The following is a 23,373-nucleotide window of genomic DNA, read 5'->3' as shown; positions in this document are numbered from 1 at the left end:
TGTTGTTACTCCAGTAGGGGGCAGTATAGACCTGTTGTTACTACAGTAGGGGGCAGTATAGACCTGTTGTTACTCCAGTAGGGGGCAGTATAGACCTGTTGTTACTACAGTAGGGGGCAGTATAGACCTGTTGTTACTGCAGTAGGGGGCAGTATAGACCTGTTGTTACTCCAGTAGGGGGCAGTATAGACCTGTTGTTACTACAGTAGGGGGCAGTATAGACCTGTTGTTACTCCAGTAGGGGGCAGTATAGACCTGTTGTTACTCCAGTAGGGGGCAGTATAGACCTGTTGTTACTACAGTAGGGGGCAGTATAGACCTGTTGTTACTCCAGTAGGGGGCAGTATAGACCTGTTGTTACTACAGTAGGGGGCAGTATAGACCTGTTGTTACTAACTCCAGCAGGAAAACCACAATCTGCTGACAAACTAAATGTTCAAGAACCATATGAGCAGGCTAGTCTTTTAACAACACATTTTTTTATTTTTTTATTTATTTTTAATTAAAAATATATATTGGTATGTAACTGTTATGAAAGTTGTATTGTCAATGTTGTTGTTTTTTTTATTTAACCGCCACTTTAAATGTGTACATGACACTGCAACAACATGTCAGTCAGTAATGTAGCAAAACAAACTGGATTATGTCACGGGAGAAAAGGAAAAGGAACTGATTCTGGGAGCCATCTTGTCTCAGGAGCAACAGGTGGTCGGGACATTCTTCAAAACAGGTCATCCCAGGAGGCAATCACAGCGTGTCCGTTTTGTTGGGTTGAGTAGCAAGGTGTCTGGCTGTGTAGTGGAGCCTGTCCGTGCGGTGGTTGGCTGTGCCTGGTATCAGGGCGGGTATCAGGGCTGGTATCAGGGCGGGTATCAGGGCCGGTATCAGAGCCGGTATCAGGGCGGGTATCAGGGCGGGTATCAGGGCGGGTATCAGGGCTGGTATCAGGGCGGGTATCAGGGCGGGTATCAGGGCGGGTATCAGGGCGGGTATCAGGGCGGGTATCAGGGCGGGTATCAGGGCGGGTATCAGGGCAGGTATCAGGGCTGGTATCAGGGCAGGTATCAGGGCTGGTATCAGAGCAGGTATCAGGGCTGGTATCAGGAGCAGGTATCAGGGCAGGTATCAGGGCTGGTATCAGGGCAGGTATCAGGGCGGGTATCAGGGCGGGTATCAGGGCGGGTATCAGGGCGGGTATCAGGGCGGGTATCAGGGCGGGTATCAGGGCGGGTATCAGGGCGGGTATCAGGGCAGGTATCAGGGCTGGTATCAGGGCAGGTATCAGGGCTGGTATCAGAGCAGGTATCAGGGCTGGTATCAGGAGCAGGTATCAGGGCTGGTACCAGGGCTGGTATCAGAGCAGGTATCAGGGCTGGTATCAGGAGCAGGTATCAGGGCAGGTATCAGGGCTGGTATCAGGGCAGGTATCAGGGCAGGTATCAGGAGCAGGTATCAGGGCTGGTATCAGGGCAGGTACCAGGGCTGGTACCAGGGCTGGTACCAGGGCAGGTATCAGGGCAGGTATCAGGGCTGGTATCAGGGCAGTACCTCTGCTTGTGGGCAGCGGGAGCTGAAGACTGTATGATAATGTTCTATAAGGATCTCAGTGAAGATGTTGAGCGGCGTTAGAGATGTCAGAGAGACAGAACCCTGAGAAGGCCAGGACAGATTGACACCAAACACACAAGCCAGGTTGGAGGGAGACATCTTGTTGACGATACTCTGCTGAGAGACCTGGAGGAGGAGGAGGAAGGGAGGAGAAGAGGGAGAGAGAGAGAGAGAGAGAAAGTGTTTACACTTGATCATGACTAAACAGACTGCCTGCCATTCAACCTAGTCCACATATAAAATGGCAACATCCTAATGATCTGTATGACAACAGAAGACCTGTTATTCCAGGAATGTATTTTACTCCTATTGGTTTGACACAGTACATGGTGGAACAGAAGCCTGCTAATCCACAAAAAAGCCCTTTAACAGCCTCCCATCAGCCCGGTCTGGTAACCAGTCTCCCATCAGCCCGGTCTGGTAACCAGTCTCCCATCAGCCCGGTCTGGTAACCAGTCTCCCCCATCAGCCCGGTCTGGTAACCAGTCTCCCATCAGCCCGGTCTGGTAACCAGTCTCCCATCAGCCCGGTCTGGTAACCAGTCTCCCCCATCAGCCCGGTCTGGTAACCAGTCTCCCATCAGCCCGGTCTGGTAACCAGTCTCCCATCAGCCCGGTCTGGTAACCAGTCTCCCCCATCAGCCCGGTCTGGTAACCAGTCTCCCATCAGCTCGGTCTGGTAACCAGTCTCCCATCAGCCCGGTCTGGTAACCAGTCTCCCCCGTCAGCCCGGTCTGGTAACCAGTCTCCCCCGTCAGCCCGGTCTGGTAACCAGTCTCCCCCGTCAGCCCGGTCTGGTAACCAGTCTCCCCCGTCAGCCCGGTCTGGTAACCAGTCTCCCCCGTCAGCCCGGTCTGGTAACCAGTCTCCCCCGTCAGCCCGGTCTGGTAACCAGTCTCCCCCGTCAGCCCGGTCTGGTAACCAGTCTCCCCCGTCAGCCCGGTCTGGTAACCAGTCTCCCCCGTCAGCCCGGTCTGGTAACCAGTCTCCCCCGTCAGCCCGGTCTGGTAACCAGTCTCCCCCATCAGCCCGGTCTGGTAACCAGTCTCCCATCAGCCCGGTCTGGTAACCAGTCTCCCCCGTCAGCCCGGTCTGGTAACCAGTCTCCCCCGTCAGCCCGGTCTGGTAACCAGTCTCCCCCGTCAGCCCGGTCTGGTAACCAGTCTCCCATCAGCCCGGTCTGGTAACCAGTCTCCCCCGTCAGCCCGGTCTGGTAACCAGTCTCCCATCAGCCCGGTCTGGTAACCAGTCTCCCCCATCAGCCCGGTCTGGTAACCAGTCTCCCATCAGCCCGGTCACCCAGGAGAGATCTGACTAGATGATACAGTCTAATACAGTCTCACCATATTAACCTGCGGGTTACAGACAAGCAGCATTATATTAACATCACCATGAGAAGTGAATGTAAAGTCTCAGAGAGTGATGCTCAGCATTATTCTGTCTACCGGAGAACTTTATACATAGCCTGGGAGTCTTTACGATCTGGATCAGAGCAAGCCCTCATCCCAAAATGGCTCCCTATTCCCTACGGCTCCTGGTTAAAAGTAGTGCACTATATAGGGGCCAGGGTGCTGTTTGGGACACACCTGCAGTCTTCCTGTCTGAGGCCTTGTGGGTTAGTTCTGGAGAGAAGGGTTTCTACAATTGAAAGCTCAGCGTTTCACACGGGACAGAGGGGAAGTGGGTTTGATTTTTCGCAACAGTGGAATATTATTGTAGTGGTCCGTTTTTTGTTTTTGTCCTAAAACGTCTACACGGCATTCATTTCGCTGTGCATTTTGATTTACAGCCTCCCCCCCTAAAAAAAAACAGGCATTTTCAGTAATATTTATTCAGTGGGCTTTGAGATGTTGTATTTTAAGGACATTACATTGTGTAAAGAGACTGTCTTCATATGAAGGACCAAAGCCCTTTGAGATGTTGTATTTTAAGAACATTACATTGTGTAAAGAGACTGTCTTCATATGAAGGACCAAAGCGAGAAGTTTTGGCAGCTGGGTTGTATTGTGGAGACGGGCCAGAACATCAGCCGTGCAGCCCGATAGAAGGATAATGGTGTTCTGTTTAATGACGTGGTTCTGATCACGAAGAGGAAGCAGAGCGGCACTTCAGCACTATGTTGCCGTGCGGTGTTGCCGTGCGGTGTTGCCGTGCGGTGTTGTGTGGTGTTGTGTGTAGTCCTGTGTGGCTCGGCAGAGCATGGTGTTTGCAACGCCAGGGTTGTGGGTTCGATTCCCACGGGGGACCAGTACGGAGAAAAAATAATAATGATTTAAAAAAAAAAAAAAAAATGTATGAAATGTATGCATTCACTACTTACTGTAAGTCGCTCTGGATAAGAGCGTCTGCTAAATGACTAAAATGTAAAATGTAAATGTGTGTTGCGGTGTTGTCTGTTGCGGTGTTGTGTGTTGCCGTGGTGTGTTGCCATGTGGCGTGGTGTGGTTGCCGTGCGGCATGGTGTGTCGCCGTGCGGTGTGTTTCCGTGCAGCGTTGTGTGTTGCGGTGTGTTGCGGTGTGTTGCCGTGCGGTGTTGTGTGTTGCCGTGCGGTGTTGTGTGTTGCCGTGCGGTGTTGTCTGTTGCGGTGTGTTGCCATGCGGCGTGGTGTGTTGCCGTGCGGCGTTGTGTGTTTCCGTGCAGCGTTATGTGTTGCGGTGTGGTGTGTTGCCGTGCGGTGTTGTGTGTTGCCGTGCGGTGTCGTGTGTTGCGGTGTGTTGCCGTGCGGTGTTGTGTGTTGCCGTGCGGTGTTGTGTGTTGCCGTGCGGTGTTGTGTGTTGCCGTGCGGTGTTGTCTGTTGCGGTGTGTTGCCATGCGGCGTGGTGTGTTGCCGTGCGGCGTTGTGTGTTTCCGTGCAGCGTTATGTGTTGCGGTGTGTTGCCGTGCGGTGTGGTGTGTTTCCGTACGGTGTGGTGTGTTGCGTTGTGTGTTGCCGGTGCGGTGTTGTGTGTTGCCGTGCGGTGTTGTGTGTTGCCGTGCGGTGTTGTCTGTTGCGGTGTGTTGCCATGCGGCGTGGTGTGTTGCCGTGCGGCGTTATGTGTTGCGGTGTGTTGCCGTGCGGTGTGGTGTGTTTCCGTACGGTGTGGTGTGTTGCGTTGTGTGTTGCCGGTGCGGTGTTGTGCGTTGTCGTGCGGCGCTGTGCGTTTCCGTGCAGCGTTATGTGTTGCGGTGTGTTGCCGTGCGGTGTGGTGTGTTTCCGTACGGTGTGGTGTGTTGCGTTGTGTGTTGCCGGTGCGGTGTTGTGCGTTGCCGTGCGGTGCTGTTACCATGTTCAGGAAACAGAGCAGGTACTTCAACACCATGTAGTTGTGTTCTGGTAGACTCTCTAGGATGTGTTTACAGGTGGTCACTCGTAGGCTGCTCTCCACTCCTGGAACAACAAGCTGCATGTCACACATTACAATGCATGTTGAGGTTCTCTTTTCAGTTCAGATAGACTGGGTCACCACGGTCGGTTTCATATGTGACCCAATTCAGGAAGTTGGGCAATTGATGCAGGTTCCTACTTCACAGTAGGGTCGTTAAATGAGTATATTGTTGCAAGTTTCTACTTCACAAACTTCTGGGATCTGGAGATATGAATTCCAATGTTGACCTAAACTGGGATATGCTTAACACCCTGTCCGTCCTACGATCACACAAATGATCAAGGAACCTACCAGGTACAACCCTAAATCCGTAACCTGACCAACTTGCCCTCTAAATACACCTCTGCTGTCTTCAACCAGGATCTCAGCGATCACTGCCTCATTGTCTGCGTCCGTAATGGGTCTGCGGTCAAACGACCTCCACTCATCACTGTCAAATGCTCCCTAAAACACTTCAGCTAGTAGGCCTTTCTAATCGACCTGGCCCGGGTATCCTGGAAGGATATTGACCTCATCCCATCAGTAGAGGATGCCTGGTTATTCCTTAAAAGTGCCTTCCTCACCATCTTAAATAAGCATGCCCCATTCAAAAAATGTACAACTAAGAACAGATATAGCCCTTGGTTCACCCCAGACTGCCCTTGACCAGCACAAAAACATCCTGTGGCGTACTGAATTAGCATCGAATAGCCCCCGCGATATGCAACTTTCCCAGGAAGTTAGGAACCAATATACACAGGCAGTTAGGAAAGCTAAGGCTAGCTTTTTCAAACAGAAATTTGCATCCTGTAGTACAAACTCAAAAAAGTTCTGGGACACTGTAAAGTCCATGGAGAATAAGAGCACCTCCTCCCAGCTGCCCACTGCACTGAGGATAGGAAACACTGTTACCACTGATAAATCTACGATAATCGATGATTTCAATAAGAATTTTTCTACGGCTGGCAATGCTTTCCACCTGGCTACCCCAACCCCGGCCAACAGCTCTGCATCTCCCGCAGAAACTTGCCCAAGCCCCCCTTCCCCCCGCTTCTCCTTCACCCAAATCTAGATAGCTGATGTTCTGAAAGAGCTGCAAAACCTGGATCCCTACAAAACAGCCGGGCTAGACAATCTGGACCCTCTCTTTCTAAATGTATCCGCCGATATTGTTGCAACCCCTATTACTAGCCTGTTCAATCTCTTTTTTGTATCATCTGAGATCCCCAAAGATTGGAAAGCTGCAGCGGTCATCCCCCTCTTCAAAGGGGGAGACACTCTAGACCCAAACTGTTATAGACCTATATCCATCCTGCCCTGCCTTTCTAAAATCTTCGAAAGCCAAGAAAATAAACAAATCACCGACCATTTCGAATCACGAGTCTCTCTCAACAGAGAGAGCCGTCGACGACGACAGAGAGAGAGCCGTCGTCGACAACGAGAGAGCCGTCGTCGACAACGAGAGAGCCGTCGTCGACAACGAGAGAGCCGTCGACGACAACGAGAGAGCCGTCGACATGTGACATTTTAAAGAGATGGGTGGAGCTAAGGCTTAAGAGGGCGTGTGAACGATGCTGACGGAGAAACTCTCTAGAAAAACGAATATTATTGGACCCTTCTCACAACAGTGTGTCCAACAGTGTGTCACAACAGTGTGTTCAACAGTGTGTTACAACAGTGTGTTCCAACAGTGTGTTCCAACAGTGTGTTACAACAGTGTGTCCAACAGTGTGTTACAACAGTGTGTTCAACAGTGTGTACAACAGTGTGTCACAACAGTGTGTTACAACAGTGTGTCACAACAGTGTGTTACAACAGTGTGTTACAACAGTGTGTTACAACAGTGTGTTACAACAGTGTGTTCAACAGTGTGTACAACAGTGTGTTACAACAGTGTGTTACAACAGTGTGTCACAACAGTGTGTCACAACAGTGTGTCACAACAGTGTGTTACAACAGTGTGTTCAACAGTGTGTTCCAACAGTGTGTTCCAACAGTGTGTTCCAACAGTGTGTCACAACAGTGTGTTACAACAGTGTGTTACAACAGTGTGTTCAACAGTGTGTTCAACAGTGTGTTCAACAGTGTGTTCCAACAGTGTGTTACAACAGTGTGTTACAACAGTGTGTTACAACAGTGTGTTACAACAGTGTGTCACAACAGTGTGTCACAACAGTGTGTCACAACAGTGTGTTACAACAGTGTGTTAGCCTGCAGAGCTAAAAAAGCCTCGGCAGGCACATGTACTTACGGACGATGTCCTGTATCTGGTGGTAGAGGGCGAAGGTGAGCAGGGGTTCAGGAAGCTCTCTGAGGAAGGTCTTCAGGATGACAGCAGGCACATGGATGTCTCCATACTGCTCAAACACCACTGGCTTCCCTGAGGAGGAGAGACAGAGACCTGATAACAGACTAACTGAGCTTCCCTGAGGAAGAGAGAGACAGAGACCTGATAACAGACTAACTGAGCTTCCCCTGAGGAGGAGAGACAGAGACCTGATAACAGACTAACTGAGCTTCCCCTGAGGAAGAGAGACAGAGACCTGATAACAGACTAACTGAGCTTCCCCTGAGGAAGAGAGAGACAGAGACCTGATAACAGACTAACTGAGCTTCCCTGAGGAAGAGAGAGACAGAGACCTGATAACAGACTAACTGAGCTTCCCCTGAGGAGGAGAGACAGAGACCTGATAACAGACTAACTGAGCTTCCCCTGAGGAAGAGAGACAGTGACCTGATAACAGACTAACTGAGCTTCCCCTGAGGAAGAGAGAGACAGAGACCTGATAACAGACTAACTGAGCTTCCCCTGAGGAGGAGAGACAGAGACCTGATAACAGACTAACTGAGCTTTCCCTGAGGAAGAGAGAGACAGAGACCTGATAAAAGACTAACTGAGCTTCCCTGAGGAAGAGAGACAGAGACCTGATAACAGACTGAGCTTCCCCGAGGAAGAGAGACAGAGAGTTGTACTCTTCTTTCTGCACATAGACCAGCTATACAGAGACCTGATAACAGACGAACTGAGCTTCCCTGAGGAAGAGAGACAGAGACCTGATAACAGACTAACTGAGCTTCCCTGAGGAGGAGAGACAGAGACCTGATAACAGACTAACTGAGCTTCCCTGAGGAAGAGAGAGACAGAGACCTGATAACAGACTAACTGAGCTTCCCTGAGGAGGAGAGAGACAGAGACCTGATAACAGACTAACTGAGCTTCCCTGAGGAAGAGAGACAGAGTCCTGATAACAGACTAACTGAGCTTCCCTGAGGAAGAAAGACAGAGTCCTGATAACAGACTAACTGAGCTTCCCTGAGGAAGAGAGACAGAGACCTGATAACAGACTAACTGAGCTTCCCCTGAGGAAGAAAGACAGAGACCTGATAACAGACTAACTGAGCTTCCCTGAGGAGGAGAGACAGAGACCTGATAACAGACTAACTGAGCTTCCCCTGAGGAAGAGAGACAGAGACCTGATAACAGACTAACTGAGCTTCCCCTGAGGAAGAGAGAGACAGAGACCTGATAACAGACTAACTGAGCTTCCCTGAGGAAGAGAGAGACAGAGACCTGATAACAGACTAACTGAGCTTCCCTGAGGAAGAGAGACAGAGACCTGATAACAGACTAACTGAGCTTCCCCTGAGGAAGAAGAGACAGAGACCTGATAACAGACTAACTGAGCTTCCCTGAGGAAGAGAGACAGAGACCTGATAACAGACTAACTGAGCTTCCCTGAGGAAGAGAGACAGAGACCTGATAACAGACTAACTGAGCTTCCCTGAGGAGAGAGAGACAGAGACCTGATAACAGACTAACTGAGCTTCCCTGAGGAAGAGAGAGACAGAGACCTGATAACAGACTAACTGAGCTTCCCTGAGGAAGAGAGAGACAGAGACCTGATAACAGACTAACTGAGCTTCCCTGAGGAGAGAGAGACAGAGACCTGATAACAGACTAACTGAGCTTCCCTGAGGAAGGAGAGACAGAGACCTGATAACAGACTAACTGAGCTTCCCTGAGGAAGAGAGAGACAGAGACCTGATAACAGACTAACTGAGCTTCCCCTGAGGAAGAGAGAGACAGAGACCTGATAACAGACTAACTGAGCTTCCCCTGAGGAAGAGAAGACAGAGACCTGATAACAGACTAACTGAGCTTCCCTGAGGAAGAGAGAGACAGAGACCTGATAACAGACTAACTGAGCTTCCCTGAGGAAGAGAGAGACAGAGACCTGATAACAGACTAACTGAGCTTCCCTGAGGAAGAGAGAGACAGAGACCTGATAACAGACTAACTGAGCTTCCCTGAGGAAGAGAGAGACAGAGACCTGATAACAGACTAACTGAGCTTCCCTGAGGAAGAGAGAGACAGAGACCTGATAACAGACTAACTGAGCTTCCCTGAGGAGAGAGAGACAGAGACCTGATAACAGACTAACTGAGCTTCCCCTGAGGAAGAGAGAGACAGAGACCTGATAACAGACTAACTGAGCTTCCCTGAGGAAGAGAGAGACAGAGACCTGATAACAGACTAACTGAGCTTCCCTGAGGAAGAGAGAGACAGAGACCTGATAACAGACTAACTGAGCTTCCCTGAGGAAGAGAGAGACAGAGACCTGATAACAGACTAACTGAGCTTCCCTGAGGAAGAGAGAGACAGAGACCTGATAACAGACTAACTGAGCTTCCCTGAGGAAGAGAGAGACAGAGACCTGATAACAGACTAACTGAGCTTCCCCTGAGGAAGAGAGAGACAGAGACCTGATAACAGACTAACTGAGCTTCCCCTGAGGAAGAGAGAGACAGAGACCTGATAACAGACTAACTGAGCTTCCCCTGAGGAGAGAGAGACAGAGACCTGATAACAGACTAACTGAGCTTCCCTGAGGAAGAGAGAGACAGAGACCTGATAACAGACTAACTGAGCTTCCCTGAGGAAGAGAGAGACAGAGACCTGATAACAGACTAACTGAGCTTCCCCTGAGGAAGAGAGAGACAGAGACCTGATAACAGACTAACTGAGCTTCCCTGAGGAGGAGAGAGACAGAGACCTGATAACAGACTAACTGAGCTTCCCTGAGGAAGAGAGAGACAGAGACCTGATAACAGACTAACTGAGCTTCCCCTGAGGAAGAGAGAGACAGAGACCTGATAACAGACTAACTGAGCTTCCCTGAGGAAGAGAGACAGAGACCTGATAACAGACTAACTGAGCTTCCCTGAGGAAGAGAGAGACAGAGACCTGATAACAGACTAACTGAGCTTCCCTGAGGAAGAGAGAGACAGAGACCTGATAACAGACTAACTGAGCTTTCCCTGAGGAAGAGAGAGACAGAGACCTGATAACAGACTAACTGAGCTTCCCTGAGGAAGAGAGAGACAGAGACCTGATAACAGACTAACTGAGCTTCCCTGAGGAAGAGAGAGACAGAGACCTGATAACAGACTAACTGAGCTTCCCCTGAGGAAGAGAGAGACAGAGACCTGATAACAGACTAACTGAGCTTCCCCTGAGGAAGAGAGAGACAGAGACCTGATAACAGACTAACTGAGCTTCCCCTGAGGAAGAGAGAGACAGAGACCTGATAACAGACTAACTGAGCTTCCCCTGAGGAAGAGAGAGACAGAGACCTGATAACAGACTAACTGAGCTTCCCTGAGGAAGAGAGACAGAGACCTGATAACAGACTAACTGAGCTTCCCCTGAGGAAGAGAGAGACAGAGACCTGATAACAGACTAACTGAGCTTCCCTGAGGAAGAGAGACAGAGACCTGATAACAGACTAACTGAGCTTCCCTGAGGAAGAGAGAGACAGAGACCTGATAACAGACTAACTGAGCTTCCCTGAGGAGAGAGAGACAGAGACCTGATAACAGACTAACTGAGCTTCCCTGAGGAGAGAGAGACAGAGACCTGATAACAGACTAACTGAGCTTCCCTGAGGAAGAGAGAGACAGAGACCTGATAACAGACTAACTGAGCTTCCCTGAGGAAGAGAGAGACAGAGACCTGATAACAGACTAACTGAGCTTCCCTGAGGAAGAGAGAGACAGAGACCTGATAACAGACTAACTGAGCTTCCCTGAGGAAGAGAGAGACAGAGACCTGATAACAGACTAACTGAGCTTCCCCTGAGGAAGAGAGAGACAGAGACCTGATAACAGACTAACTGAGCTTCCCCTGAGGAAGAGAGAGACAGAGACCTGATAACAGACTAACTGAGCTTCCCCTGAGGAAGAGAGAGACAGAGACCTGATAACAGACTAACTGAGCTTCCCCTGAGGAAGAGAGAGACAGAGACCTGATAACAGACTAACTGAGCTTCCCCTGAGGAAGAGAGAGACAGAGACCTGATAACAGACTAACTGAGCTTCCCCTGCAGGAAGAGAGAGACAGAGACCTGATAACAGACTAACTGAGCTTCCCCTGAGGAGAGAGAGACAGAGACCTGATAACAGACTAACTGAGCTTCCCCTGAGGAAGAGAGACAGAGACCTGATAACAGACTAACTGAGCTTCCCTGAGGAAGAGAGAGACAGAGACCTGATAACAGACTAACTGAGCTTCCCTGAGGAAGAGAGAGACAGAGACCTGATAACAGACTAACTGAGCTTCCCTGAGGAAGAGAGAGACAGAGACCTGATAACAGACTAACTGAGCTTCCCTGAGGAAGAGAGAGACAGAGACCTGATAACAGACTAACTGAGCTTCCCTGAGGAAGAGAGAGACAGAGACCTGATAACAGACTAACTGAGCTTCCCCTGAGGAAGAGAGAGACAGAGACCTGATAACAGACTAACTGAGCTTCCCCTGAGGAGAGAGAGACAGAGACCTGATAACAGACTAACTGAGCTTCCCCTGAGGAAGAGAGAGACAGAGACCTGATAACAGACTAACTGAGCTTCCCTGAGGAAGAGAGACAGAGACCTGATAACAGACTAACTGAGCTTCCCCTGAGGAAGAGAGAGACAGAGACCTGATAACAGACTAACTGAGCTTCCCCTGAGGAAGAGAGAGACAGAGACCTGATAACAGACTAACTGAGCTTCCCTGAGGAAGAGAGAGACAGAGACCTGATAACAGACTAACTGAGCTTCCCTGAGGAAGAGAGAGACAGAGACCTGATAACAGACTAACTGAGCTTCCCCTGAGGAAGAGAGAGACAGAGACCTGATAACAGACTAACTGAGCTTCCCCTGAGGAAGAGAGAGACAGAGACCTGATAACAGACTAACTGAGCTTCCCCTGAGGAAGAGAGAGACAGAGACCTGATAACAGACTAACTGAGCTTCCCCTGAGGAGAGAGAGACAGAGACCTGATAACAGACTAACTGAGCTTCCCCTGAGGAAGAGAGAGACAGAGACCTGATAACAGACTAACTGAGCTTCCCTGAGGAAGAGAGAGACAGAGACCTGATAACAGACTAACTGAGCTTCCCTGAGGAAGAGAGAGACAGAGACCTGATAACAGACTAACTGAGCTTCCCCTGAGGAAGAGAGAGACAGAGACCTGATAACAGACTAACTGAGCTTCCCCTGAGGAAGAGAGAGACAGAGACCTGATAACAGACTAACTGAGCTTCCCCTGAGGAAGAGAGAGACAGAGACCTGATAACAGACTAACTGAGCTTCCCCTGAGGAAGAGAGAGACAGAGACCTGATAACAGACTAACTGAGCTTCCCCTGAGGAAGAGAGAGACAGAGACCTGATAACAGACTAACTGAGCTTCCCCTGAGGAAGAGAGAGACAGAGACCTGATAACAGACTAACTGAGCTTCCCCTGAGGAAGAGAGAGACAGAGACCTGATAACAGACTAACTGAGCTTCCCCTGAGGAAGAGAGAGACAGAGACCTGATAACAGACTAACTGAGCTTCCCCTGAGGAAGAGAGAGACAGAGACCTGATAACAGACTAACTGAGCTTCCCCTGAGGAAGAGAGAGACAGAGACCTGATAACAGACTAACTGAGCTTCCCCTGAGGAAGAGAGAGACAGAGACCTGATAACAGACTAACTGAGCAGCTAAAAAACCTGGACCACAAATTCATCCTCTGACTGATGGTGACCACCGAACTTCTTTATGAATACTGAGCACACAGGAAGTCTATCTGAGTCCAGAGTAAAACGATTCCATGGACAACCCTGACGCAAATGCTACATTCAAAAGTATTGAAATTGAATTATTGATTGTTACAATTGTCATGTTTTCTACAAATCTCTCTCTGTACAGTATCTAGTATGTGGTTGATTGATTCTACATGTTCTCAGACAGTAAGGGGTTTGACTCATGGAAACTCAGCCTGCTGCAGTCTGGGGGGGGGGGGGAGATAGGAGGTTGATCTGGTTTATTATTGATCTCTGCTTCCTGGTAGTGAGAGATAAAAGCCCCACCTCTGGCCCCGGGAGACCCCGCCTCCGGCCCTGCCTCGGCTCAGAGTTCCAGCTCCTCTACCTCTGGTTGTAGAGCTAATAGAGGTTATAAAGGTTATTATGGATGTTATAGAGGCTCCATCTCACCCTGGTTGTAGAGCTAATAGGAGGTTATAAAGGTTATTATGAATGTTATAGAGGTTCCATCTCCCTCTGGTTAAAGAGCTAATAGAGGTTATAAAGGTTATTATGGGTGTTATAGAGCTCCCATCTCACCCTGGTTGTAGAGCTAATAGGAGGTTATAAAGGTTATTATGAATGTTATATAGGTTCCATCTCCCTCTGGTTAAAGAGCTAATAGAGGTTATAAAGGTTATTATGGGTGTTATAGAGCTCCCATCTCACCCTGGTTGTAGAGCTAATAGGAGGTTATAAAGGTTATTATGAATGTTATAGAGGTTCCATCTCCCTCTGGTTAAAGAGCTAATAGAGGTTATAAAGGTTATTATGGATGTTTTAAAGGTTATTATGGATGTTATAGTGGTTCCATCTCACCCTGGTTGTAGAGCTAATAGAGGTTATAAAGGTTATTATGGATGTTATAAAGGTTATTATGGATGTTATAGTGGTTCCATCTCACCCTGGTTGTAGAGCTTCTGGACGTCCTTGATGAGCTGAACACGAGCGGACCTCCTGAACATACCTTCTGTCTGGAGGCCTGAGGAGAGGTGGGAGGGAGTGAAAGGCTTCAACAGCTATTACTGTAGAGGTCCTGTACCTGATCCAAGGTCCTACCAGACAGCTCCTACCTCAACTATTACTGTAGAGGTCCTGTACCTGATCCAAGGTCCTACCAGACAGCTCCTACCTCAACTATTACTGTAGAGGTCCTGTACCTGATCCAAGGTCCTACCAGACAGCTCCTACCTCAACTATTACTGTAGAGGTCCTGTACCTGATCCAAGGTCCTACCAGACAGCTCCTACCTCAACTATTACTGTAGAGGACCTGTACCTGATCCAAGGTCCTACCAGACAGCTCCTACCTCAACTATTACTGTAGAGGTCCTGTACCTGATCCAAGGTCCTACCAGACAGCTCCTACCTCAACTATTACTGTAGAGGTCCTGTACCTGATCCAAGGTCCTACCAGACAGGTCCTACCAGACAGCTCCTAGCTTCTTACCTTTGTCTTTGAGATAAGACACAGTCTGGGACATCACAGGAGGGATCATAACACCCTGGTTCTTCTCACCAATACTGGAAGCAGAACACGTCTAGTTCAGTCGGCTTGCAGTATTGGTACATCATATTAGTTGGCATCACCATGGTGGAAATATGGAGCGGCTGGGGGGGGGGGGGGGGGGTAGGGGACGATTAAAGGGGACTCGGCTAAATACTCACTATTGCAGGCTGACTCCAAACTGCTGAGTGGGCAGGGGAGGTCTGGGGGGAGTAGTCTTAGATGAGGGGTGCGGACCTCCCTTCTGGGCCGCCTGCAGCCTCTCGTCATGCCTGTAGTAAATACATGGTCATATAAAGTTGAAGTCGGAAGTTTACATCCACTTAGGTTGGAGTCATTAAAACTCGTTTTTCAAACACTCCACAAATGACTTGTTAACAAACTATAGTTTTGGCAAGTCGGTTAGGACATCTACTTTCTGCATGACACAAGTCATCTTTCCAACAATTGTTTACAGACAGATTATTTCACTTCTAATTCACTGTATCACAATTCCAGTGGGGCAGAAGTTTACATACACTAAGTTGACTGTGCCTTTAAACAGCTTGGAAAATTCCAGAAAATGATGTCATGGATTTAGAAGCTTCTGATAGGCTAATTGACATAATCTGAGTCAATTGGAGGTGTTCCTGTGGATGTATTTCAAGGTCAACCTTCAAACGCAGTGCCTCTTTGCTTGACATCATGGGAAAATCAAAAGAAATCAGCCAAGATCTCAGGAAGAAAAAAGATTTGACCTCCACAAGTCTGGTTCATCCTTGGGAGCAATTTCCAAACGCCTGAAGGTACCATGTTCATCTGTACAAACAGTAGTACGCAAGTATAAACACCATGGGACCACGCAGCCGTCATACCGCTCAGGAAGGAGACACATTCTGTCTCCTAGAGATGAATGTACTTTGGTGGGAAAAGTGCAAATCAATCCCAGAACAACAGCAAAGGACCTTGTGAAGATGTTGGAGGAAACAGGTACAAAAGTATCTATATCCACAGTAAAACGAGTCCTATATCGACATTACCTGAAAGGCCGCTCAGCAAGAAAGAAGCCACTGCTCCAAAACCACCATAAAAAAGCCAGACTACGGTTTGCAACTGCACATAGGGACAAAGATCATACTTTTTGGAGAAATGTCCTCTGGTCTGATGAAACAAAAATAGAACTGTTTAGCCATAATGACCATCGTTATGTTTGGAGGAAAAAGGGGGAGGCTTGCAAGCCAAAGAACACCATCCCAACCGTGAAGCACGGGGGTTGCAGCATCATGTTGTGGGGGTGCTTTGCTGCAGGAGGGACTGGTGCACTTCACAAAATAGATGGCATCATGAGGAAGGAAAAGTATGTGGATATATTGAAGCAACATCTCAAGACATCAGTCAGGAAGTTAAAGCTTGGTCGCAAATGCGTCTTCCAAATGGACAATAACCGCAAGCATACTTCCAAAGTTATGGCAAAATGGCTTACGGACAACAAAGTCAAGGTATTGGAGTGGCCATCACAAAGCCCTGACCTCAAACCTGTGGAAAATTTGTGGGCAGAACTGAAAAAGCATGTGCGAGCAAGGAGGCCTACAAACCTGACTCAGTTACGCCAGCTCTGTCAAGAGGAATGGGCCAAAATTCACCCAACGTTTTGTGGGAAGCCTGTGGAAGGCTACCCAAAACATTTGACCCAAGTTAAACAATTTAAAGGCAATGCTACCAAATATTAATTGAGTGTATGTAAACGTCTGACCCACTGGGAATGTGATGAAAGAAATAAAAGCTGAATTAAATCATTCTCTCTACTATTATTCTGACGTTTCACATTCTGAAAATAAAGTGGTGATCCTAACTGACCTAAGACAGGGAATTTTTACTAGGATTAAATGTCAGGAATTGTGAAAAACTGAGTTTAAATGTATTTGGCTAAGGTGTATGTAAACTTCCGACTTCAACTGTATGTTACATGAATACAGTACAGTACCTCCGTGGCTGGTTGGATACATGAATACAGTACAGTACCTACAGGGTTAAGGTCAGGGGTTAAGGTCAGGTAGTTAGGGTTAAGGCCAGGTAGTTAGGGTTAAGGCCAGGTAGTTAGGGAGGTCAGGTAGTTAGTTAGGGTTAAGGCCAGGTAGTTAGGGTTAAGGCCAGGTAGTTAGGGTTAAGGCCAGGTAGTTAGGGTTAAGGCCAGGTAGTTAGGGTTAAGGCCAGGTAGTTAGGGAGGTCAGGTAGTTAGTTAGGGTTAAGGCCAGGTAGTTAGGGAGGTCAGGTAGTTAGGGTTAAGGTCAGGGAGTTAGGGAGAAGGTCAGGTAGTTAGGGTTAAGGTCAGGGAGTTAGGGTTAAGGTCAGGGAGTTAGGGTGAAGGTCAGGGAGTTAGGGTGAAGGTCAGGGAGTTAGGGTGAAGGTCAGGTTGTTAGGGTGAAGGTCAGGTAGTTAGGGCGAAGGTCAGGTAGTTAGGGCGAAGGTCAGGTAGTTAGGGAGAAGGTCAGGTAGTTAGGGAGAAGGTCAGGTAGTTAGGGAGAAGGTCAGGTAGTTAGGGTTAAGGTCAGGGAGTTCGGGTGAAGGTCAGGGAGTTTGGGTGAAGGTCAGGGAGTTAGGGTGAAGGTCAGGTAGTTAGGGTTAAGGTCAGGTAGTTAGGGTTAAGGTCAGGTAGTTAGGGATAAGGTCAGGGGTCAGGGGTTAAGGTAGTGGTATAGAGGTGTAACCTACCTGAGGACATCAGGTGGGATGATGAGCTGATCCCAGCTCAGGTGATCTCTGAGCTCAGCCAGGTAGTTAGGGTTAAGGTCAGGTAGTTAGGGTTAAGGTCAGGTAGTTAGGGTTAAGGTCAGGTAGTTAGGGTTAAGGTCAGGGGTCAGGGTTAAGGTCAGGGTTAAGGTCAGGTAGTTAGGGTTAAGGCCAGGTAGTTAGGGCTAAGGTCAGGGGTAAGGTCAGGTAGTTAGGGTGAAGGTCAGGTAGTTAGGGTGAAGGTCAGGTAGTTAGGGTGAAGGTCAGGTAGTTAGGGTGAAGGTCAGGTAGTTAGGGTGAAGGTCAGGTAGTTAGGGTGAAGGTCAGGTAGTTAGGCTGAAGGCCAGGTAGTTAGGGTTAAGGTCAGGGGTTAAGGTAGTGGTATAGAGGTGTAACCTACCTGAGGACATCAGGTGGGATGATGAGCTGATCCCAGCTCAGGTGATCTCTGAGCTCAGCCAGGTAGTTAGGGTGAAGGTCAGGTAGTTAGGGTGAAGGTCAGGTAGTTAGGGTGAAGGTCAGGTAGTTAGGGTGAAGGTCAGGTAGTTAGGGTTAAGGTCAGGTAGTTAGGATTAAGGTAGTGGTATAGAGGTGTAACCTACCTGAGGACATCAGGTGGGATGATGAGCTGATCCCAGCTCAGGTGATCTCTGAGCTCAGCCAGGTAGTTAGGGTTAAGGTCAGGTAGTTAGGGTTAAGGTAGTGGTATAGAGGTGTAACCTACCTGAGGACATCAGGTGGGATGATGAGCTGATCCCAGCTCAGGTGATCTCTGAGCTCAGACAGGTAGTTCACATAGGTCAGCTTCTTACCAAACTTGTGACTAAAAAAAACAGGAAGAACAGAATGTTGGAAAGGTCAGTCAATATGACAAACGTCTTTCATAGCCATGAATACTGTTGTGGAGACGAGACTTAGAGATGTACAGTACAGGCCTGAACGGCAACTTTACTGTAGAATGATGACTGGGCACCATACCTGATGAGTGGTTGGAATATACTGTATTCTAGAGCTTTACTGTAGAATGATGACTGGGCACCATACCTGATGAGTGGTTGGAATATACTGTATTCTAGATCTTTACTGTAGAATGATGACTGGGCACCATACCTGATGAGTGGTGGGAATATACTGTATTCTAGATCTTTACTGTAGAATGATGACTGGGCACCATACCTGATGAGTGGTTGGAATATACTGTATTCTAGATCTTTACTGTAGAATGATGACTGGGCACCATACCTGATGAGTGGTTGGAATATACTGTATTCTAGAGCTTTACTGTAGAATGATGACTGGGCACCATACCTGGCTTTACTGTAGAATGATGACTGGGCACCATACCTGATGAGTGGTGGGAATATACTGTATTCTAGATCTTTACTGTAGAATGATGACTGGGCACCATACCTGATGAGTGGTGGGAATATACTGTATTCTAGATCTTTACTGTAGAATGATGACTGGGCACCATACCTGATGAGTGGTTGGAATATACTGTATTCTAGAGCTTTACTGTAGAATGATGACTGGGCACCATACCTGATGAGTGGTTGGAATATACTGTATTCTAGAGCTTTACTGTAGAATGATGACTGGGCACCATATCTGATGAGTGGTGGGAATATACTGTATTCTAGAGCTTTACTGTAGAATGATGACTGGGCACCATACCTGATGAGTGGTTGGAATATACTGTATTCTAGAGCTTTACTGTAGAATGATGACTGGGCACCATACCTGATGAGTGGTTGGAATATACTGTATTCTAGAGCTTTACTGTAGAATGATGACTGGGCACCATACCTGATGAGTGGTTGGAATATAGAATGATGACTGGGCACCATACCTGATGAGTGGTTGGAATATATTCCAGATGATTCTGATAAAGTTAGTAGGATGGACGACATAGAGGGCTTTCAGGTTCTTCTTGTACCTGTCAGGAAATACATTGGACACACACACACACACACACACACACACACACACACACACACACACACACACACACACACACACACACACACACACACACACACAGTAAACATAATTCTGGAAAAACTGGCTCATATCGAGTTATATTTTGTTTGAGAGGGCTTGAAAAGTCGTAGGTTAGAGAGATCAGGGTGACTTACTTCCTGTCAAATTCTCTGTATGCGTTTCGTAGCCAGTGTAGTGAGGGCTTGTTGTTGCTGCGGAGACCATGGTGGAAGTACACTACCGTATAATCACTCTCTACGTACTGGTCCAGAGTGTACATCAGATACCTACAGCCAGGGAGAGGAGAGAGTAGAGCAGAACACTCAGGTAACTGCCCAAAATAAAACGGAAACTCTTGGCTCAGTTGGTAGAGCATGGTGTGTGCAACGCCAGGGTTGTGGGTTCGATTCCCACGGGGGGCCAGTACAAAAAAATGCATGAAATGAAATGAAATGTATGCATTCACTACTGTAAGTCGCTCTGGATAAGAGCGTCTGCTAAATGACTAAAATGTAAATGTAAAATGTAAATGAAGGATACAAAGTATATTGAAAGCATGTGCTTCCACACAGGTGTGATTCATGAGTTCATTAAGCAATTAACATCCCATCATGCTTAGGGTCATGTATGTTATTTTGGGTACCGTGGGTAAGGCCCCATAGGATGCCAATGCCCCCCCTCCCATCCACAAGACAGGAAGGTTCACCGAATGGTTTGATGAGCATGAAAACCCATGTAAACCATATTCCATGGCCGTCTCAGTCACCAGATCTCAACTGAACACTTATGGGAGATTCTGGAGCGGCGCCAAAATGATTCAATTGAAATTGTGTCACTGACCTTAAACACAATATGTTTTTAGAATAATTTTACAAATTAATAAAAAATGCAAAGCTGAAATGTACATAGCCCCGTATGTTAGGTATGAGCTCTGTGTCACCTTCGCTCTCCTCCATGTTTGTTTGTGTTGCAAATTTCCTTCCACACGGCACGTCCAATGGAACGGAAAAATATTGTCGTAAAGAGTGTGATTTGCGACACAACGAAATAAAAATGACAGAGCAGAATATGAAACGATCGACGTTTTTACCAATCGTCACGCGATATAAATATCGTCATATCGCCCAGCCCTACGAGGAATAGGTCAGTTTATCTAATGAGCAACAGAAAAAAACATATGTGCCAATCGGGAGAATTACCCAGAAAGACTCACTGCTGTAAATCGCTACCAAAAGGTGATTCTAACATGAATTGACTCAGGGGTGTGAGATACTGATGTAAACTAGATAATTCTGTAATTAATTTTCCAACAATTTGCTAAAATGTCTAAAAACATGTTTTCACTTCGTCATTACAGGGTATTTGTGTGTAGAATGAATCCATTTTGAATTCAAGCTGTAACACAATACAATGTGGAATAAGTCCAGGGGTATGAATACTTTCTGAAGGCCCTGTAGATATGGACTACATATAGCAGAACAGACCATAGAGGACATTCTACAGGGGAGATATGGACTACATATAGCAGAACAGACCATAGAGGACATTCTACAGAGATATGGACTACATATAGCAGAACAGACCATAGAGGACATTCTACAGGGGAGATATGGACTACATATAGCAGAACAGACCATAGAGGACATTCTACAGAGATATGGACTACATATAGCAGAACAGACCATAGAGGACATTCTACAGGGGAGATATGGACTACATATAGCAGAACAGACCATAGAGGACATTCTACAGGGGAGATATGGACTACATATAGCAGAACAGACCATAGAGGACATTCTACAGAGATATGGACTACATATAGCAGAACAGACCATAGAGGACATTCTACAGCGATATGGACTACATATAGCAGAACAGACCATAGAGGACGTTCTACAGGGGAGATATGGACTACATATAGCAGAACAGACCATAGAGGACATTCTACAGAGATATGGACTACATATAGCAGAACAGACCATAGAGGACATTCTACAGGGGAGATATGGACTACATATAGCAGAACAGACCATAGAGGACATTCTACAGAGATATGGACTACATATAGCAGAACAGACCATAGAGGACATTCTACAGAGATATGGACTACATATAGCAGAACAGACCATAGAGGACATTCTACAGAGATATGGACTACATATAGCAGAACAGACCATAGAGGACATTCTACAGAGATATGGACTACATATAGCAGAACAGACCATAGAGGACGTTCTACAGGGGAGATATGGACTACATATAGCAGAACAGACCATAGAGGACATTCTACAGAGATATGGACTACATATAGCAGAACAGACCATAGAGGACGTTCTACAGGGGAGATATGGACTACATATAGCAGAACAGACCATAGAGGACATTCTACAGGGATATGGACTACATATAGCAGAACAGACCATAGAGGACGTTCTACAGGGGAGATATGGACTACATATAGCAGAACAGACCATAGAGGACATTCTACAGAGATATGGACTACATATAGCAGAACAGACCATAGAGGACATTCTACAGGGGAGATATGGACTACATATAGCAGAACAGACCATAGAGGACATTCTACAGAGATATGGACTACATATAGCAGAACAGACCATAGAGGACATTCTACAGAGATATGGACTACATATAGCAGAACAGACCATAGAGGACATTCTACAGGGGAGATATGGACTACATATAGCAGAACAGACCATAGAGGACATTCTACAGAGATATGGACTACATATAGCAGAACAGACCATAGAGGACGTTCTACAGAGATATGGACTACATATAGCAGAACAGACCATAGAGGACATTCTACAGGGGAGATATGGACTACATATAGCAGAACAGACCATAGAGGACATTCTACAGAGATATGGACTACATATAGCAGAACAGACCATAGAGGACGTTCTACAGGGGAGATATGGACTACATATAGCAGAACAGACCATAGAGGACATTCTACAGAGATATGGACTACATATAGCAGAACAGACCATAGAGGACATTCTACAGAGATATGGACTACATATAGCAGAACAGACCATAGAGGACGTTCTACAGGGGAGATATGGACTACATATAGCAGAACAGACCATAGAGGACGTTCTACAGAGATATGGACTACATATAGCAGAACAGACCATAGAGGACATTCTACAGAGATATGGACTACATATAGCAGAACAGACCATAGAGGACGTTCTACAGGGGAGATATGGACTACATATAGCAGAACAGACCATAGAGGACATTCTACAGAGATATGGACTACATATAGCAGAACAGACCATAGAGGACGTTCTACAGGGGAGATATGGACTACATATAGCAGAACAGACCATAGAGGACATTCTACAGGGAGATATGGACTACATATAGCAGAACAGACCATAGAGGACATTCTACAGGGGAGATATGGACTACATATAGCAGAACAGACCATAGAGGACATTCTACAGAGATATGGACTACATATAGCAGAACAGACCATAGAGGACGTTCTACAGGGGAGATATGGACTACATATAGCAGAACAGACCATAGAGGACATTCTACAGAGATATGGACTACATATAGCAGAACAGACCATAGAGGACATTCTACAGAGATATGGACTACATATAGCAGAACAGACCATAGAGGACATTCTACAGGGAGATATGGACTACATATAGCAGAACAGACCATAGAGGACGTTCTACAGAGATATGGACTACATATAGCAGAACAGACCATAGAGGACATTCTACAGGGGAGATATGGACTACATATAGCAGAACAGACCATAGAGGACGTTCTACAGAGATATGGACTACATATAGCAGAACAGACCATAGAGGACATTCTACAAGGGAGATATGGACTACATATAGCAGAACAGACCATAGAGGACGTTCTACAGAGATATGGACTACATATAGCAGAACAGACCATAGAGGACATTCTACAGGGGAGATATGGACTACATATAGCAGAACAGACCATAGAGGACATTCTACAGGGAGATATGGACTACATATAGCAGAACAGACCATAGAGGACATTCTACAGGGGAGATATGGACTACATATAGCAGAACAGACCATAGAGGACGTTCT

The 23,373-nt window shown here is 47.1% G+C and overlaps 1 protein-coding gene across 2 annotated transcripts in view; it reads right to left on the bottom strand.

The window, feature by feature from the left end:
* Positions 1-499: 499 nt before the first annotated feature.
* LOC106595231 (rho GTPase-activating protein 8) overlaps positions 500-23,373 on the bottom strand; it is a 76,873-nt gene continuing 53,999 nt past the window's right edge. The window contains exons 5-13 of one of the 2 annotated variants that reach the window (XM_082978088.1): positions 19,414-19,545; positions 19,128-19,214; positions 18,003-18,101; positions 14,731-14,841; positions 14,513-14,586; positions 13,968-14,045; positions 7,204-7,332; positions 4,872-4,975; positions 501-1,734 (exon numbers count right to left, since the gene is read on the bottom strand). In XM_082978088.1, coding sequence (XP_082834214.1) covers positions 1,537-1,734; positions 4,872-4,975; positions 7,204-7,332; positions 13,968-14,045; positions 14,513-14,586; positions 14,731-14,841; positions 18,003-18,101; positions 19,128-19,214; positions 19,414-19,545 — 1,012 coding nt within the window. In that variant the 3' untranslated portion in view covers positions 501-1,536. Of the gene's footprint in view, positions 1,735-4,871; positions 4,976-7,203; positions 7,333-13,967; positions 14,046-14,512; positions 14,587-14,730; positions 14,842-18,002; positions 18,102-19,127; positions 19,215-19,413; positions 19,546-23,373 lie in introns of both variants that reach the window. The other variant, XM_082978089.1, reaches the window with a different exon arrangement.

This window comes from Salmo salar, chromosome 07, assembly GCF_965601325.2.
Source record: "Salmo salar chromosome 07, fSalSal1, whole genome shotgun sequence".
In the NCBI taxonomy this organism is placed as follows: domain Eukaryota; kingdom Metazoa; phylum Chordata; class Actinopteri; order Salmoniformes; family Salmonidae; genus Salmo; species Salmo salar.
The sequence above is the reverse complement of the archived record's forward strand: the minus strand, read 5'-3'. Positions and strand labels throughout refer to the sequence as shown.